At 54.6% G+C, this 18025-nt stretch overlaps 1 protein-coding gene across 6 annotated transcripts in view; it reads left to right on the top strand.

Annotated features, from left to right (window-relative positions):
* Kif21b (kinesin family member 21B) overlaps positions 1 to 16468 on the top strand; it is a 46849-nt gene extending 30381 nt beyond the window's left edge. For 2 of the 6 annotated variants that reach the window (XM_023707834.1, XM_023707822.1), the window contains exons 22-35: positions 123 to 288; positions 494 to 545; positions 700 to 757; positions 1433 to 1638; positions 1726 to 1800; positions 3372 to 3485; positions 5076 to 5114; positions 7263 to 7399; positions 8286 to 8466; positions 9409 to 9573; positions 9794 to 9911; positions 10709 to 10879; positions 11376 to 11575; positions 12568 to 16468. In XM_023707834.1, the coding sequence (XP_023563602.1) occupies positions 123 to 288; positions 494 to 545; positions 700 to 757; positions 1433 to 1638; positions 1726 to 1800; positions 3372 to 3485; positions 5076 to 5114; positions 7263 to 7399; positions 8286 to 8466; positions 9409 to 9573; positions 9794 to 9911; positions 10709 to 10879; positions 11376 to 11575; positions 12568 to 12628 (1743 nt within the window). In that variant the 3' untranslated portion in view covers positions 12629 to 16468. The remainder of the gene's footprint in view (positions 1 to 122; positions 289 to 493; positions 546 to 699; positions 758 to 1432; positions 1639 to 1725; positions 1801 to 3371; positions 3486 to 5075; positions 5115 to 7262; positions 7400 to 8285; positions 8467 to 9408; positions 9574 to 9793; positions 9912 to 10708; positions 10880 to 11375; positions 11576 to 12567) is intronic. The other 4 variants (XM_023707851.1, XM_023707843.1, XR_002819423.1 and 1 more) reach the window with 3 other exon arrangements.
* The last annotated feature ends 1557 nt before the right edge of the window (positions 16469 to 18025 follow it).

Genomic DNA, 18025 nt, shown 5'->3' with positions numbered 1-18025 from the left:
GACCATAATAGGGTGTATCCCAAGGTGATCTCTACGAATGTAGAAATGGTAAGGGAGCTAAAGAGAATGAGCGTCTCCCAAGACCAAGAAGGCTAACTCCAGGCCTTGCCCCCTGCCCTCAGGGGCTGCAGGTAGCCCAGAAGGAGGCCCAGATTCGGCTACTGGAGGGACGACTGAGGCAGACAGACATGGCGGGGTCCTCCCAGAACCACCTGCTCCTAGATGCCCTGCGGGAGAAGGCCGAGGCACACCCCGAGCTGCAAGCCCTCATCTACAATGTGCAGCAGGGTATGTGTAGGCATGGAGAAAAGAGTCATGCCTCCCAGGGCCCCTTGTTCTGACCCCAGGTGGTGTGGGAAGTCATTTTCCCAGAATTCCCCAAGAGCCTGGTCTGATCCCAGTGGGTAAGATGCAGGAGGGCAGCCTTTGTCTCTTTCCCACACTCCACAAGGTCTCTCAGATCTTCTTCCCTTCCTCTCTCTTTTCCTCCCAGAGAATGGCTATGCCAGCACTGATGAGGAGGTCTCAGAGTTCTCTGAGGGCAGGTGAGTCCCACCTGGGAGTGAGACACTGGGGACCTGGGCTGCCATAAGGTCGCAGGGCTGGCCTGGGATTGGGGGCCTTTGAGACTCACAAGTCTTAAGATCCAGAGAACCAGAGGACAGGCTATGAGGATCCTAAATTCTGTTTCTTCCTCAGCTTCTCCCAGTCATTCACCATGAAAGGCTCCACCAGCCATGATGACTTCAAGTTCAAGGTGAGCTCGGTCTCACAGCCTGATCCCCATCTCACCATGCTCTGACCCTAGCCTCAGCCCTGCTCTGACATTGCAGGAGCTGGGACAGAGGTGCCAAAAAGGACTGACCCTGGAGTTGGGGGCAGTACCCAGGTGTGTAGCCTTCCACTCGCTCATTCTTCTGAGACAGAAGGAAGCCACTGCTGGCCTCTGCTTCCTAGAGAGCTCACCATATCTGGATGCCCCACTTTGAACGACTCTGCTCTTGCCCTTTGTCAACTTGCCCTAACCTTCTTGACTTGGTTATTTAGTCTGCATAGTTGATTCAATAGTGTGGGAGTTAACCATAAGGGAGTGTACATGGCAGCAAGGGATCAGTTACTAGACAGAACTGAGTTATTAAAAAGAGGAAGGGAGAGCTGCAGACAGAGTTTGGGGTTATTGGATGAGCTGGTGACCAGGAAGAGGCCCATGTGGGCATTCTGTGTTTTGTATACTCTACCAAAGGACAGTAAAACAAGCTTAGTTTCTGTGGATTTCAGCTCAGGAGACAGTCTCTGGTGATGTCTTTGGATCCTTCCCTGGGCTTCTCTTCCCTAGGCCAAGCAGCATAGTTTTCCTCCTTAGGATGCCACTGCTCCCTAATTCAAGCCGTCCCCTGTTGGCGAGTTGCTCCATGCACCCTTCTATCCTCAGGGGGAACCCAAGCTGTCTGCCCAAATGAAGGCTGTGTCGGCTGAGTGCCTGGGGCCCCCACTGGACATTTCCACCAAGAACATCACCAAGTCCCTGGCCTCCCTTGTCGAGATCAAAGAGGATGGAGTGGGCTTCTCCATCCGTGATCCCTACTACCGGGACAAGGTCTCCCGCACTGTCAGCCTGCCCACCCGGGGCAACACTTTGTAAGGAGGGGAGCAGAACTATAGGGTTAGAGGATTGGGGGAGGGGGCAGGGATAGGGGCTGGCCTCACTGGACCCTTCCATTCCAGCCCCCGGCAGTCTCGAGGCTCAGAGACATCCCCTCTGACCCGGAGGAAATCGTATGATCGAGGGCAGCCCATCAGGTGAGAACATGGTCCAGAATCTTCTCCAGAGTCATTCCTGGTCTAATCCTTCAATAATTGTGTGTCTGTGAGGTTCTGCTTATAGTTCACTTTAATGTAAGCTTTCTAATCTGGGCCAGCAGGCCATGAGTCACTCAGCTTTGCCCCTGATCCCTTCCTCACCCTGTCAGGGGTGAACTCAGGGGAGATGATCTCCATTAGGCACCTGAAATCAGGTAGCTAAGCCACATGCCGAAAACTATGCGCTAAGGTGTGAGCAGCGTAGGCTGCTTATAGTCATGGGCCATTGTTCTGAGATACGTCAGCCTCTTTTCATGATCATGGGTCCTTGGGAGCCTTTGCTCCCTTGAAGGCCTAATGTTTTGAAAGGAGTAGTGGAAACTCAAAGAACCAGAGAGGTCTGGTCAGAACAGCTGAGTCTCCAGGGATCAGGTACACATGGCCAGGCCCTGCAGAGCCTGTGCACATGGCAGTATGACTGTGGGGGTCCTCTGGTCATGCGCTTAATTATCGCGGGCTTGGTACCTCGGTCAGGCCACACAGCTAAACTGGGAAGTGGGGCTATTCTTGCCCTCTGACTTGGTGGGAGGCAGGAGGAGGACCCATACCAGCTCCCAGCCTCCTTCCTCTCAGGAACCTGGGCAGACACCCATGACATTGGCTTGCAAAGTTGCTTTGGTGGAGAGGAGCTGAAAGGACATCTGTATATCTGTTCATTCGCCTGTGAACTGGGAGAACACACTTAATTGTGGCTTGAAGTTGTGGGTCGAACCCAAGGTGGTACTCTGAAAGGAGGGAGGATTTGGCTAAACCAAATGACCACTTTTTAAAGAGCGGGATCTGAGAGTGTTTGCTTACTTAATTGCTTATTTGTGGTACTGTTGATTGGACTGAGAACCTTAGCACTGAGCTACACCCTCCACACATTTTTAATTTTTAGTTTAAAACAGGGTCTCACAGTTGTCCCAGGCAAGGCTCAAACTTGCAGTCTTCCTGTCCTAGCCTTCCGGAACACCGGGTTAGCAGAGGTGTGCTGCGGGCAAGTTTTATTTATTCATTCACTCACTAACTTACTTATGTGGTCCTTGAGATCAAACCCAGGGTCTTGTGCAAGCTAGAAAGTGCTACACTACGGGATACATCACCAGCCTGGGCAGTGCTTCAGTACTGTTTTTGAGAACCATTGTAAAAATCAAACCACCATCAGAAAGAACAAAAACACAATGAAACATGACACAAAAGTGTTCATGAGCAGGATACTTGTTTCTAGCATCAGAGCTGAAACGACCTTGGTGAGAAACATGTATAGAGTGACTGAAATTTTTCCATGCAAGTCCAAGGGAGTGTTGGTGTGAGAATTTCAGTGAGTAGGTACATTCCCAAATATACGCTGCATGGATATGAGGATGGAGTTTTTAGAAGAACATCTAAGGAGCTGGAGTGGCAACTGAGCTCCGCAGTGGCTATGCAGCAGGCCTGGCCTCATGGGCTTCAGGACCAAGACAAGGTATCAGGTCTGTGGGCAGACAGGCAGTCACTAACAGACAGTGTTTTCTGTCCCCACTCACCAGGTCCACAGACGTGGGGTTCACACCTCCCTCCTCCCCTCCCACTCGACCTCGCAATGACCGCAATGTCTTTTCTCGCCTTACCAGTAATCAGAGCCAGGGGTCAGCGCTGGACAAGTGAGAGCATGGCTGGGGGTGGCCAGGGAGGGCCCCAGGGAGGGAAGGGAGCTGGCGGGCCAGGAGAGGCTGGAGGCGGGTGGGAGTAGTTGGCAACCCCCAACCCTGCTAAGTCACAAGGCCCTGGCACTCCTTGCCCTCTGTCCTGATGTGGGCATCCCTTCCTCTAAGCATGCTGGGGCCTCAGGAAGGAAGGAAGGAAGGAAGGAAGGAAGGAAGGAAGGAAGGAAGGAAGGAAGGAACCAAGATGGGGGAGGGCAAGCCAAGGTGGTGACGGCTGTGTGGGACAGACGACCAGAAGTCGCCCCAGAACTGCCCCTCTGCCCCTGCTGAGTCTGCTGTTCTCTGAAGCTCCTTCCTTCAGCTTCAGCCACTGCCCTAACCAACCACAAACACTTTGAACATATCTCAGGTTCCTTGTACATTGTCCAGCTGACAGAGCCAGTCTAACCTGTACCTAAAGTTCTTGTTATCAAACTATAATTGCTCATTGTAATTTCTGTTAGCAATCCCTGCACTTAAAGGTGCCTTCACCTTGCTTTACCACCTGCTCCTCCATTCATGATTCATTTGAACTCTAAATCCACCTTGAACATTGTCTTTCACCTAGAAAGTAGCTGATCAGAGCCCAGAATCCCTCCACCTTCCCTGTGTCCCGAACAGTGGGACTCCACCTGGGGGAAGGGAAGGACCCTGTCCTCCTTGTGTTCCTTTCTGTGCACCCCTAAACAGCTGGGCCAACCCTGGCCCTTTGTAGCTTCTTAAAAATCCCCTGTACTACAAGGGACAGCAATGCCATGTCCTCAGAAAGTGCTTGTCCTGTAGCTAGTGCTGATGTTTGCCCTGCCCCGCTGCTCACAGCAATGCCTCTCCATGAATGCTAAGCCTGGGTGGCAGACCCGGTACCCTGGAGCCCTCCTTCCCCGAAATCCACCCCAGCTCTGGCCTTGGCTGCACTGTGGACAGGGCCCATGCCTCCATCGGTTGTACTTCCCCCTGTGTCACTACAGCTGCCAGGGAGGCTCCCTTTTATCTGAGGGTTCAAATCACAGACTGATCTCCTTGGTCCTAGCCAGCAGCCTAGATCTTGGGACCCACGTGTGGTACAAGCTGGCTTCTATGCATGGTCCCAGTGGGCTCCTTTGGGGACAGTGGGCCCTGAGGAAATCCTAGAAGAAGCCAGCTGCTAGGGAAGGGTACAAGCAGCCATGGCTTCCCTCAGCCCTGGGCAGGTACCAGCATTACAGGGCTGGGGCAGCCAGAGAGTTTGGAAGCAACAGGGAGCCCCAGAACCATGTCCCCAAGTATAAATCTGGTCCCCCATCTCCTGTGCCCCTCCTTGTTCCCCACCTGCTAGTGAGGGGCCCTGGTGGCTCACTCCTGGGAAAGTCTTCCTGCTCGCAGGTCAGCCCATCCCCTTCTCTTTCCCTTCTCTCCCCAAAGGCCCTCCTCCTCTGCCTTTCTCTGCTCAGCTCCTCAGTGAGAATAACCGCCCTCTGACCTTCTGCCACTGCTGCTGCCACGCCACCTCTGCCACCCCTGTGTGTTTTCCTCTCTCCCCTAATCCAGCTAATTTTCTGCCCTCCCCAGGTCTGATGACAGCGACTCCTCTTTGTCGGAGGTCCTGAGGTACACACAGAATGTCTCTCGTGTTTGGTCTTCTCTTTCTTCTCTCTTTCTCTGACTCCTGCTGCACCGGCCCTCCCCGCTTGTATACCTGTCCTTAGCATGCGGCCCGTCCTTCCCCAGCCCCTGCCTTCCTCTCTCCCATGCCCCTCCTGACACTTCTTCCTGCCCATGGTTCCTCCTGCCCATGGTTCCTCCCGCCCAAGGTGGCCATTTGGCCTCTGACTGCACCAGGCCTGGCTGGAGCTGGGGGGTTGGGGTGGGGGCACAGTTGCTTGTGGCTAGCCTTGTGTTCTTTTCCCCACTGGCCTGGCCAGAAAGTAGCAGAGCATGGAAGCCTGGGGTGGCTGGGGCCAGAGCTGAGCCATGTTGAGTGAGCAGGAGAAAGGCCCTGGATGCCCCAGGGACCAGCTGGGCTGCTCTTTGAGTGATGCTGGGTGGTTTGGTGACTGCACAGGGTCCTTGTGACTTAGCTGTGCCAGGGGGTGAGCCTTTCAGATCTTGTCTGGGAGAGGGCCACCCAGGGTGGCAACACCTCCTGCCCACATCTCTTGGTACAAGGATATGCAGGCATCCCCTCTCTGCTCAGCCTGGGGGACAAGCAGAACCCAGTCCCCACAGCCAGCCTAGCACAACACTCTCCAACAGCAAACCAACCTGCCACCTGCAGGGCCCAAGCCCCTGAGCAGCGGCTGTCCATGGCTGAGCAGCACCCACTCTCCCGCAGCTCTCTGCCCCATGCTCCAGTCCAGCGCAGGGTGTTCATTAATCCTGAGCAGCAAGCTTTGCCACCAGGAGTCATAAGCCACCGTGGACATCCCTGCTCGTCTGAGCCTGTGCTTTCCTTGTTCTCACAGCAGTCTCAGGCTAATGGCCCAGACAGTGTGAAGCAAGGCCAGCTTGGGAGCTGCTTGTGCCTAGACCTGGCTGCCAGCAGGTTCCCAGGCCAAGGCCATAGGGCCTTTGCAAAGGTGCTGCAGGGGGACGCTGGCCATTTCCAGTTCTTCACCATTTCTAGCTGTCAGGAACAGATTGCCTTTGAAAAAGAACTAGATTTTCAGACAGGCTCTCATTCCAAAAGACCCTCACTGAGAAAAAAAAAAAAAAAAATTGTCCTCAGAGCCTCCAGGAAATAGGTGTCAAAAAGTACGTGCCCTCGCTGCGCTTGCCCACTCCTGCTCTCAGGGTCCTAGAGAGCAAGGAGGTGCCATTCCAGGTCCAAAGGGCCCTGACCTCCTAACCTCAGGCTGAGCTGGGGCCCTAAAGGGTTCTGACCCTTCCTAAATGGCAGACACAGCTCTGACCACGCTGATCCAGCAGGCGCCTGTGGGAGGGATGTGTGCATGCCCTGTGTGCGCGTGCCCTGTGTGCGCGTGCCCTCACGTGCAGGTCTCACCTTTGGGAGCCCTGCGCCCCACAGGAAATGGAAGGATGGTGGTCAGGTGATGGCCTGAGTGTCTCTGTTCTCACCCCTTACACTTGCTGATAGAAACAGCATGAAGATTCTGATGGGTGCTGCAGGAACTGACGCCAGCCCCGGGCTCTGCAGGGCCTGCTGGAGCTGGGGTGCCTTTATGTCTTAGATTTCTGGATCAGGTGGCATCAGATGGGACCTCCTCATGTGTAGGGCCCATGCTTGCTTCTCCTTCTGTGCATGGGGCTTCTTATTCCCATAAGTGCTTGAGATAGTAACTACAGATTTATATAAACATAGGCCTTAGCCTGGTGTGCTGGTACACACCTGTAATCTCAGTACTCGGAGGCTAAGGCAGGAGAATCCCAAATTCAAGCCCAGCCTGAGAATTTAAGTGACTTAGTGAGATTTTGTTGCACTAAGGGTTAGAGATATAGCTCACTGTAAAGGCCGTGTTTTATCATCAGTACAACAGATAGGCTGGTCAGGGATATAGCTCAGTGGCACAAGTGCCTAGCTGGCAAGTACAAGGTCGAGTTTGATTCTTGGTACAAAAAAAACAAAACAGGCTGTTCTCACCCTGCACAGAATTTCCCACTCAGGCCTCGGTGGACTCGGGCCAAGAGTCTGTCATGAGGCCCTCATCCTGTACTGCCCCAATCCTCTCCTGCTCCTCGATAAACCTGGCTACAGCATCCCTGGCTGATGGTTAAACTCTCTCCCTCTCTCCTGGGAAGGGGCATCATTACCCCCGTCGGAGGAGCTAAGGGTGCTCGGACAGCCCCGCTGCAGTGTGTCTCCATGGCTGAGGGCCACACCAAGCCCATCCTCTGCCTGGATGCTACGGACGAGTTGCTTTTCACAGGGTCCAAAGGTAGGTGGCGGCCCGAAAGGTCAGGTAGGTGGAGGGTCTCCCACTCACCCAGACTCCCCTTGCCAGAGTGGACGGAGATAGACCCAGCAAAGAGCCACAGGAGGCGTGGCTCAGGCGGCCCACTTGCCCCGCCCTTATCTCCTGATTGGCTCGTGTCTCCTGCCACACACAGCCTGGCCGGCCCTCCTCAGACCTGACCTGCAGGCTCCGCCCAGCGCTCCCTTCCAGATCCCAGGGGCCCACCCCATCTTTTGCTCATCTCGGTCCCGCGACACCACTGCTCCAGTGACCTCACCCAGCACCTTCAGCAGCAGGTTGACAGCACAATCCTGTGTCCCCTGTTGATGCAGGAGGATCGTAAATTCAAGTTCTGATCAGCTTAGCAAGACTGTCTGAAAATTAAAAATAAAGGATGGGGGATAGGAACGTAGCTCAGTATCACCCCCTAAAAAAAAAAAAAAGGATGAAGAAATAGAAATTTGACAGCCAGAAAAGTACAAGTCTGTATAGAGCCAGGTAATAGAAACATAAGCATTTGTGTATCTCAGAAGGAGAGGTAGCTGTCGATCAAGCCAGAACTGACTGATCCCAAGGTTTCCCTGTAAGATGTGCTTGGTCACAGGGACAGGTGCCAAAAGCTGAGGAATTGTATTTTAGCTCAGGTCTCACCTTGACTGTGCTCACTCACGCAAGTCAGTCTGATCTAGGGCCCTAGCCAACTGCTTACCCCGAGTTTGTTAGCAGTGCTCCTGTACGCGGTTTTCTCTCCCTCTGACTTGAGCATCTGCCTTCTGATCTCTGTCACTCCCTGCTCACCCTGGCAGCCCTGTAGGGTGCGCTGCCTGCCCCCACAGGCTCACATCACTCTCCTCCTCATCTCCCACAGACCGAAGCTGCAAGATGTGGAACCTGGTCACTGGACAGGAGATCGCAGCTCTCAAAGGCCACCCTAACAATGTGGTCTCCATCAAGTACTGCAGCCACTCAGGGCTTGTGTTCTCCGTGTCCACCTCCTACATCAAGGTGTGGGACATCCGGGACTCTGCCAAGTGCATCCGCACGCTCACGTAAGTGCCTGCTCCCTCGGCATGGCCCACTGGGGGCTGTGACAGGCTACTTTGGGGCAATGCTTCCCAGCCCGAATGGAAGAGCCTCTCAGCAGAGCCTGGCCATGGTATGAGATTCCTTGATTGAGGACAGTCTCTGGGGCCGCAGTCTGGTGAGGCTGGGGCCTGCCTGCCCCCCACCTTTGCTCCAGCCTTCTAAGTCTTAGTCTTTGAGATGTGTGGGGTATGACCCTCTTCCCAGAAAGAGGTACTGGGAAGCAAAGTGAGACCCCCTGCAACAGTCATGTTTTATCTCTACATGGGCTTGGTAAACCACAGTCTGATATTTAATCTGACCCTTGAGAAGTAGAATCAGGTTTTTTTAGTGTAGTATTTTGTGCCTGTAATGGCAGATACTTCCATTGTACAGTTATTTGAACTCACAGAACATACACCACCAGGCATGAGCTCCGGTGTAAATCATGGGCCTGAGTGGAAAGTGTGTCCATATAGGTTCATCAGTTGTGATGCATGCACCACTGTGGTGTGTGGTGTTGATAGCAGGCAAGGCTATGTGTGTTGGGGAAAAGAAGGACACAGAAAATGCCTGTGTCTCCCACTCAGTGTTTCTATAAAGCTAAAACTGATCTTTAAAACCAAGACAGCTTAGGAGACAGTGAAACAATGGGTATTATTTCCTCTTTTCATAGAGAGAGAGAGGTGAAAGGATTTCACAAGATTCAGGCTCCTGCCCTGATTTTACAGGCTTTCCATGCCTGCGCAGTCGCCCCTGCAGGGCACACTGGACGCATCTCACTGTGGTCCCTTGCCCCTGTTAGTCAGTCAGAGAAGGTTTCCTGGAAGGTGTGGGGCACCTGGGCTGGCCTGACTGAAGTTTGATGGATTTCCTGGCCCACAGGGAGGGACAGTTTTGACCTCTGGCTTTACTCTTCCTCTGGGCAGGTCCTCAGGCCAGGTCATCTCAGGCGATGCCTGTGCCGCCACCTCCACGCGTGCCATCACCAGTGCCCAGGGGGAGTACCAGATCAACCAGATGGCCCTCAGCCCTTCGGGCACCATGCTGTACGTTGCCGCTGGCAACGCTGTGCGCATCTGGGAGCTCAGCAGGTCAGTCCTGGATCTCAGAGTGGGATGACCACCCCAGGACAGCTGCCTTCTGTGAGGCTGAGCTGCTGGCTCTGAGACCTCTGGGGTTCTGGGAAGCTTAAGTCTGGATTCTTGTTGGGGGGGGGGTTCTGGCCAGGCCCGTTTGTTCTGGAACAGATACCCTCCTCACCCAGGGTCCCCCACAGCCCTCCACCCCTGGCCAGCCTTCTTCCCATTGCAGGTTCCAGCCCATTGGCAAGCTCACTGGTCACATTGGCCCCGTGATGTGCCTGACGGTCACCCAGACTGCCAACCAGCATGACCTTGTGGTGACTGGTTCTAAGGACCACTATGTTAAGGTACCTGAGGCCTCTGGCCCCTGAGGCCTGGCTGGGGATCCTTTCTTCTCTCTTCCATCTTTATCTTCTGTTGCCTTCAGAAGACTCATGGAAATAACTAGGATTTTTGCTAAAGAAAGCACCAAAGAAGGCAGAAAGGTATATGCAGAGAGCTGCAGGATGCAGCATTGTTTTATAAATGCAGGAAAATTAGAAGCAGCCTAAATGTTTATGGGTAAATGGAAAATCCACTGAACAGGATGAAGGCCGACTATTAAAATGATAAATAGGGTCCAGTGTGGTGGTACATGCCTATAATCCTAGCTCTTGGAAGGCTAAGGCAGCAGGGTAACTGTGAGTTCCAGGACAGCCTGGGCTATGTAGCAAGATCCTATCTCAAAAGACAAAACAAAAATGGTAAATAGATAGCTGGACTTGTTGGCACATGCCTGTTATCGCAGCATTTCTGGAAAGCTGAAGGGTCACAAATTTGAGCCTCGCATGGGTGACTTAGTGAATTAGTAAGGCCCTGTCTCAAAATAAGGAGCTGAGATTTAGCTCAGCATGAAGGCCCTAGGTTCACTCCCCAGTACCAAAGGAAAAAAAATAAAAATAAAAATAAAGCAAAGCAAGGAGATAAATAAGGAGGAATGGGGCAAAGTGCGCAAACAGCACTAATTTCAGTTGCTGCCTGGTGGTGCAGGCAGAAACTGTGTGCGATTAGGAGCCAGATGAAAGCTGTGCAAGGGAAGTGTGTGAGGAACGATGGTGAAAATTTGTACCGCAGTGCCAAGGCCTGGCCCCTGCCCCCCTCCCAGATGTTCCAGCTGGGCGAGTGTGTGACAGGCACCATTGGCCCCACCCACAACTTCGAGCCCCCACACTATGATGGTATTGAGTGTCTGGCCATCCAGGGAGACATCCTGTTCAGTGGCTCCAGGGACAACGGCATCAAAAAGTGGGATCTGGAGCAGCAGGAGCTTATCCAGGTAGGGCAGAGGGAAGGGCAGGGGAAGGGGAAGGATGGGCAGGGCAAGGCAGGGTGGGCCAGGCTAGCCCAGAGCTCCCCAAGCATGCTGTCCCTGCCCCTACCCCCTGCAGCCTCCCCTGCTTCTGCAGGTCCCCTTGGGCATCTGCACTCAGCCCTTGGGTTTAAAGTGAAGCCCATGGGCACCCTTCCCAACAGCAGTCCCATTGTCCTGATGCATTTGAGGCTGAAGTCCTCTCCACCAGAGCAGAATCTCAGGTCTGTACCTGGGGGCCGAGTGAGAAGGCCCAATCTCTGAGCCCCAGTCCAGGCACCGCACTGAGAGACTGCCTCCTGGCTCACAAGGGAGGCCTGTCCCCAGGGTCTCTAGAAAGGCCAAGGCAGCCCAGTGACACCCACTGCCAGCAGCAAGCTTGTCCTCCTGAGACCCCAAGACTGGTCCCCCCACCCTCTTCACATCTGCCTGCCCTTACCAGCCCCTATCCATCCCACTGCAGCAAATCCCCAATGCACACAAGGATTGGGTGTGTGCCCTGGCCTTCGTCCCAGGCCGCCCCATGTTGTTGAGTGCCTGCCGTGCGGGTGTCATCAAGGTCTGGAATGTGGACAACTTCACACCCATCGGGGAGATCAAGGGCCACGACAGCCCCATCAATGCCATTTGCACCAACTCCAAGCACATCTTCACAGCCTCCAGGTGGGTGCTGCACAGAGGGGTTGCCTCTGCTCCTGCCATTTTCCTCGGGTGGGCAGGACAGTGGGGAGGCTCAGGTAGTGACCCACAGTGCCCTCCTTCCTGTGCCTGGCCAGTGTGCCAGATGGGAGCAGGGAGGCAGTCAGAGGAGCAGGGAGATGCTGGGCCCTAGTCAGGGCTTGCCCTCTGTCTCCACCCTGTCCCCGCCCCACCCAGATGCTCTCAGACCCCAGAGCAGTCCCACTGCCCGCCACAGACCACAGCTCCTGAACCCTGGATCTGGTCCCCTGTGCAGGCAGTGCCCAGGCCCCCAGTCCCAAGGGTGCTACTCAGACGGTCTCTTCTTTTCCTTCTTGTTCCGACCATGTCCTTCCTCTCCCTCCCCCATCCCATGTCCTCCTCCTCTCCTCTCTGCCTCCACCTCTCTCCCCCCACAGTGACTGCCGGGTAAAGTTGTGGAATTACGTCCCTGGACTCACCCCCTGCCTTCCTCGTCGGGTCCTGGCCATAAAGGGCCGCGCCACCACCATGCCCTGACCCTCCCCATCTTTCCCCATCACCTCTCTTGTTCTTTCCCTCTTTCCTTTTCCCTGTCTTTCCCCACTTCGATCTGAGCTGCTTCTTGACGGTATGAGATTATTTTACTCTTTCTTCCTCCTCTCCCTTCATGTCCTGCTTGGCCCAGAGAGATGGCCCTCTTTCAAGCATGGATAGAAGCCATGGCCTAGGAGCGGGGTACCAGTAGCAGAAAGCAGAGGGAGGGGAGCATTCAGTCCTGGACAAAATAAAAACAGCAAAAGGAGAACCCAGGAGTAGGACCCCTTGGGTGCCCCTGCCCAGCACGCTTGCCCCACAGTCCGCCCTCCCTAAGCAGTGCCTGCCTCTCTGTCCCCACCACAGGTGGGATGGGGGGCTCAGCCCACCCGTGACGTGTAGGGCAGCCAGGTCAGCCCACTTTGAAAGCTGACCACCTCTTTCTCTGTCCTCTCTGCCAGTGACCTGACAGTGAAGTTTTGGAGCATACGGCGGTTCCCAGAGGCCCACCCTCGGAGCTAGGTCAGAAGGGTGCCTGGACCTCTGCCCCAGCAGCCCGCGCAGCATGGAATGGAGGCTGTAGCCAACCAGATGGGGAGCTGCCCAGGGCACAGAGGGTGTGGCCCCTCCTGCTCCACTTCCTCTCCCCCGGACTTCCCACAGGATAGGCTCCCTGTCCTCCCCTGCCTCTCAGGAGCCTCTTGGTGAGAGAGGTTGGGGAGGAGTTAAGCTGTGAAGCCAAAGGCATTATCCCCTCCTCTCTCTCCCAGGCCATTCCCTGGCCTCCCCCTCCGAAAGCCAGGCCATGGTGTCTCCTGCTGAGCCGGCCCTGTCCTGTGTTCCCCACTGTTGTCCCAGGGTGGGGCCCAATAGGAAGGTAAAGTAGCCCCGGCCCCATGCTACCCCTCTGATGAGCTGGCCTCTCCTCCATCCTACAGCCCAACACTGGAGCCACTGCACCTGCATCTGACCCTACAAGGTAGTCAGTCCTCAGGTAACCATGGAGACCAGGCACAGGCAGCTGGGCCTGCAGTGGACCCTGAAGCCTATGTCACCAACAGCTGATTCCAGCAGGCCCCAGCTTTCCTTGGCAGCCCTTTCCGGTAGGGCCATGGAAGAGCTACTAGAAAGCCCCTTTGGGGAGATGGTCATGAATTTAGTTAGTTATTATTTTTATTTTTTCCTGTTGCCTCCTGGAAACTGACTTGAAGTTTCTTCCCACATCTTCTGTCCTTCAACCCCTAGGGGTCTGCTCCTATGACACTCGGAGCCCACCTCCTCTGTTGGCTTTGCTTTGTAGAGGAGGGGAATACCTGCTTCCACACTCTGCAGCTCCAGCCTAGCCCAGACTGTGCCCCTGGGGACCCTTCTAGTGCACCCCTAGCAACTAGGCTGCCTGATGCTTCAGTGCCTTCCTCAGCCCAGGCCTGGCCCCCTGCTGGGCAGCCTTACACCAGCCATGCCCTCGGTGCCGCCTGTGTCTTCTCACAGGTCTCCTGCCCTCTGCCCCTAGAAGAGGAGTGCGCCCCCTGCAGCCCAAGGCCAGGGAACCCCACCCCCAGAGGCTCATGTGGTCACGTAGGAAGCAGCTTGAGTCAGCCATGTTTTCATCATCATTGGGGGCAGGGAGTCTCTTCAGCTTTTTTCCTGCGGTTATTCGGGAGACTCATTTTCGAGCCTTAACCCAAAGCATAGTGCAAGGCCCTTCCCTTTAGGAGATCAGTGGTAAGGAGGCAGTTGTCAGTTCTTGGAGCCTTCCTTTCCCCTGGGGCTGTGACCTCACGCCTCCAAGCATGGGGCTAAATCAGTGATCGAGTGCCCCCTGTCTGAGTAACTCTGGATTTACAGGGAAGGATCTCAGAAGGGGCTGGCTCCATCCCTTGTCCTAGGCTTTGCCCCAAGCAACGGCCACACTGGTCTTGGGCTTCTCAGCCTCTGTCTGGGAACCAGGAGTCCCTTCTCTGTTCAGAAGACATGGTGACTTTTGAACTTTCCAGCAGTGCCGTTGTCTCTGCCCACAGCTTATTTTTGTGTGGCCAGGGACCTTGGAGCCTCCCCTGGTATGGGAGGGTCAGGCCCCGTGAAGGCTGTGTGGGGCTGTTCCTTCCTTGGCGCTACCCCAGAGGCTGAAGAGGTCGGCCTGCCTGTGTGTGGCCTCTGCCAGCTGTGACGTTAGGTCTGATCAGCCAGTGTCGGGACGACCTGCCTCGAATGCTGGTCTTCTGGAACCAGAACAGTCTGTCTGCACTGACTGCAAACACTTCTTCCTCTGCCGGCTGCCCCAGGCTTGCTGGGCAACCCCTTTCATGTTCAGAAGTGATCACCATCCTCCTTTCCGGCCCCATCCAGCCCTGCTCCCCGAACGGAAAGCTTTGACCTTGCACCCTGTAAGAATGACCCGTCTGCATGACTGTTTACAAACTACAGAAACACATGAGATTTGTGTCCTCCTGCCCTCCCCCATGGGCTGGGGATGCCCCAGCCTGGATTGACTGTATTGTAGCTTCAAGGCCTGTCCTCGCACAAAGTGTGGGCTTATGGCCTCGAGAGGTGCTCTTCGTCATTGCCCGCTGTCAGCCGTCTCTGATGGGCCACTACCTCACGGCAGGGCTGACTCCCCTGTCCCTGCGAGTATCGATACTCTAAACTTGAAGTCCTTTGGGATCCCTGAGCCTGGCATCCCTAAGCTGCTCTAAGCTGTGCTGCACGAGCACTGGGGCCTCTGCCCACACTTCTGGGAACACCCACGGTACACAGATGGGGCAGGCCCCCAGCTCCACCTCTTGCACAAGCATCCTAAGTGTTGGAAGCACAAACCAGTTGTTATCTGAGCACAACGGCGGCGGGGCAGCTCTCAGCAGGCAGCGTGTCCAGGCTGGGAGGCAGGCGGCACCTTGAAGGGTAGCCAGAAACCCAAGTCAGATGGGTGCCCTGTATGGAGGTAGGCAGCTCCCCTTGCTCAGAGCAAGGCTGGGTCCAATTCTAGGGCTTGTTATGTTACATTGTGTCTCTACCCTTGACTTGAGGCCCAGGTCACTGATGCCAGGGGCCCCAGGAGCAGAGCACAGTCTAGCTTAAACTCCCTAGTCTTTCAATGCCTGAATGCAGGCTGATGCTAGCACCGCTGAGCCTAAGGAGTGTGAACTCAGACTTTCTCCGGAGCCAGGCCCTGTCCCTGACTTTGAAGCTGGCTGATTCCCACTGCCCTTCAGCTTCTCAGCACAGGCCTCCCTCTCAGTATTAGCCAGTTCAGTGTTAGCTTTCAATCCAGTTGCTTTACTCCTTGAGGGCAGCCAGAATCCCCCAGAGGCTGCACCTGAGCCACCCTTGGAGTCTGCGGTGGAGGGAGGGGAGGGGAAGAGGCCAAGGCCACACAGCCAAGCCTCGTGGTGGTCAGGGTGCTGCCACCAGGCACTTGGGAGGGGACAGCTGTAGTCTCCCACTGGCCCAGCTGAGGCCTTGAAAACTCCCTTCCCTTGTCCAGCCCCACTGCCTACTGGTGGCTATGTGGCTCTGCCACAGGGCAGCTTAAAGCATAAAACCGCTGCAGTAAAGCTACTGAGTTGCCAGGAGTTAACGCACCACCTAATGTGTGGAGACAGGAGGCAGCTGCTGTGAAGGGACATAATGTCCCTTTGCCATGTCTTCTACCAACTCGTGAGAGCTGCCCCCACTGGAATCTGGGCTGGGCATAGGCACACCCCTTGGTTGTTCAGTTCCTGCCCAGACCTGGTATGTTTGTGGGCAGGGCCTGCCCAGCCGAAGCAGTGAACTCCTTTCCACTGTGAAGTCCAAACTTGTGGCATTGTCCCCCTGCCATCTCAAACAAGAAATCGCTCACTGCTCTCTTTGCAGGGCACAGCCTCCTCCTGTGGTGGCCAGTGTCCCCCACGAGCGTTTCTGGGCCTGGTCTTCTTTCCTGGCTCCCAGATCTTCATGCCCTGTAGAGCAGAAGCTGCAGGGAACGTGTCTTTGTCATCTGTGTTCTGTTCCCCATGCCCATGCCCCTCTACCTCTAGCACTCAGAGGACCCCTGAGCCCTAGCACACCCCAGCTTAGTACTTTCAAATGTGTGTCCCAAGGCCCTTGCCGAGAAGTAGGGAGTGGAAACTACTTGATGAAGAATAGTTGGAGAAGACCCCTAGGGATGGGGCCCTGCTGCCCACCAGCTCTTTTCTAGCCTTCACCCCCTGCCTAGGCTCGTGTGCCCCTCTGAGATGTGGCTAGCACAAGGTGTATATATAAGTTTTGTACCTCTGCTGATGACTGTACATAGTGTATGAAAGTTATTTAAGCCCCTTGCTGTACATTTCTGTTCCTAGATTGAATGTGTGTGTTCTAAGAAGTTGTCATAAATAAAACCTGAATGACTGTTGTCTGGTGAATGAGGCCAGCCTCTGGGACTAGATCTAGCCTGGGGAGTCTGGGGCTTCCCCAAATAGGAAACAAGCAAAGCTCTGAGGCCATTTCCCCTCCTACAGCCAGAGCCTGTGCAGTTGCGGAGCATGGGCACTAGCGTTTATTGAGCACCTGTTTATCCCAGGTACTGCTCAAGGCAGTTTCCATCGGATCTTCCCGAGCTTGTCCACAGGTGACATCTTCATTTTCTGAGATGAGAAATTGTCTCAGAATAGAAGTGAATTAATTTTTTTAAAAAAGTGAATTAATTGTCCAGGCTCACAGCTGGAAAGGACAGAGCTCAGGTTTGAACACACCCTGCCTAACGACAGCCTCATTTTCTTCCACTAATTTAGCACGCACCTTCCCCAGAGCCAGAATTCACAAGTTTCATTCCCTCATTGCTTACACAGTGAAGACAGAAATGTAGGAAGCTCCTTTCAGAAAGCATCTCTGTAGTGGTTATGATTTTCATTTAGTCTTTTCAAAGCTGTTTCTTCCCCCCCACACACACACACACCTTTGTGTTTCTTTTGGGAAGCCAGGAATTGAGCCTCGCCTGGACTGCCATATGGCTGAGCCCCAACTGTGTTCCCTCTGGATGCCCACACATCACTGCATGGTCTCAGGATGAGGCGTGGGGAGAAGCTGTGTCATCCCTGCAGGCCTGGATGCTATGAACCGTTGGCTTCCTACTGTGTTCTGTTCCCCAAACAAAAAACCACATTGGTCTCAGAAGTCCCTGGAACTCGGGCAGAGAGCTGTGAGAATTCACAGCTATGATGCAGTCCAGTCAGCAGTTCCGTGTGTGTGTGTGTGTGTGTGTGTGTGTGTGTGTGTGTGTGTGTGTAGGTCCCAGGGAAGAATCCCAAAGGGCCTTCAGGTCCTCAAGTAAAAGAGGACCTGAGCCAAAGGGAGCATTTTCCCTAAGCCCCCAGCCCCTCAAGCACAGAGCCTACCCTCCTCTGGCCTCAGAAGGATTGCTGTTTGGGGCTAGCCCTCTGAGCCCCATCCTTTCTCCCTGCAGGATCCTGCCCTCCAGTCCAGGGCCCCCTGTGCACTGCCAGAAATAATAACTGGGCACGGCCAGCTACGGCCAGGCTGGGTGTGGGAGCGAAGTCAGGTCAGGCTCTGGTGACCTTGTCAGGGGCCTTCCAAGGTGTGCTCCTCCCTGCCCTGGGCTCCACCTCACTCCTCTGCCCAAGGACTTGCAGTCAAAGTTCTGGTCTGCCTGAGTTTTGCGGGAAGAGGACACAAAGCTAAGGGCCTCCTTAATTTTTGTATTGTGTAGCGCCTCTGCCTCCCACCCTATATGAATGCTGTCTACTTTAGAAAAGAGCATGAAGGAAAACCCCATTTAGGATCCAAATGCGGGGCAGCTTTCCCAGGGAAGGAAATGGCACTGCTCAGAATGCAGTGACAGCCATTCATTGTCTGAGCTAGGTGGCATCTTAAAGACTGAGCCTTTTCCCCCAAGCTTCTCAATTTACAAATGAAGGACAGGGAGGCTGACAAAACTGC

The sequence above is a fragment of the Octodon degus genome, unplaced genomic scaffold (genome assembly GCF_000260255.1).
Source record: "Octodon degus isolate 3935 unplaced genomic scaffold, OctDeg1.0 scaffold00009, whole genome shotgun sequence".
NCBI classification, from domain to species: domain Eukaryota; kingdom Metazoa; phylum Chordata; class Mammalia; order Rodentia; family Octodontidae; genus Octodon; species Octodon degus.
This window is presented reverse-complemented; position numbering and strand designations above follow the sequence as displayed.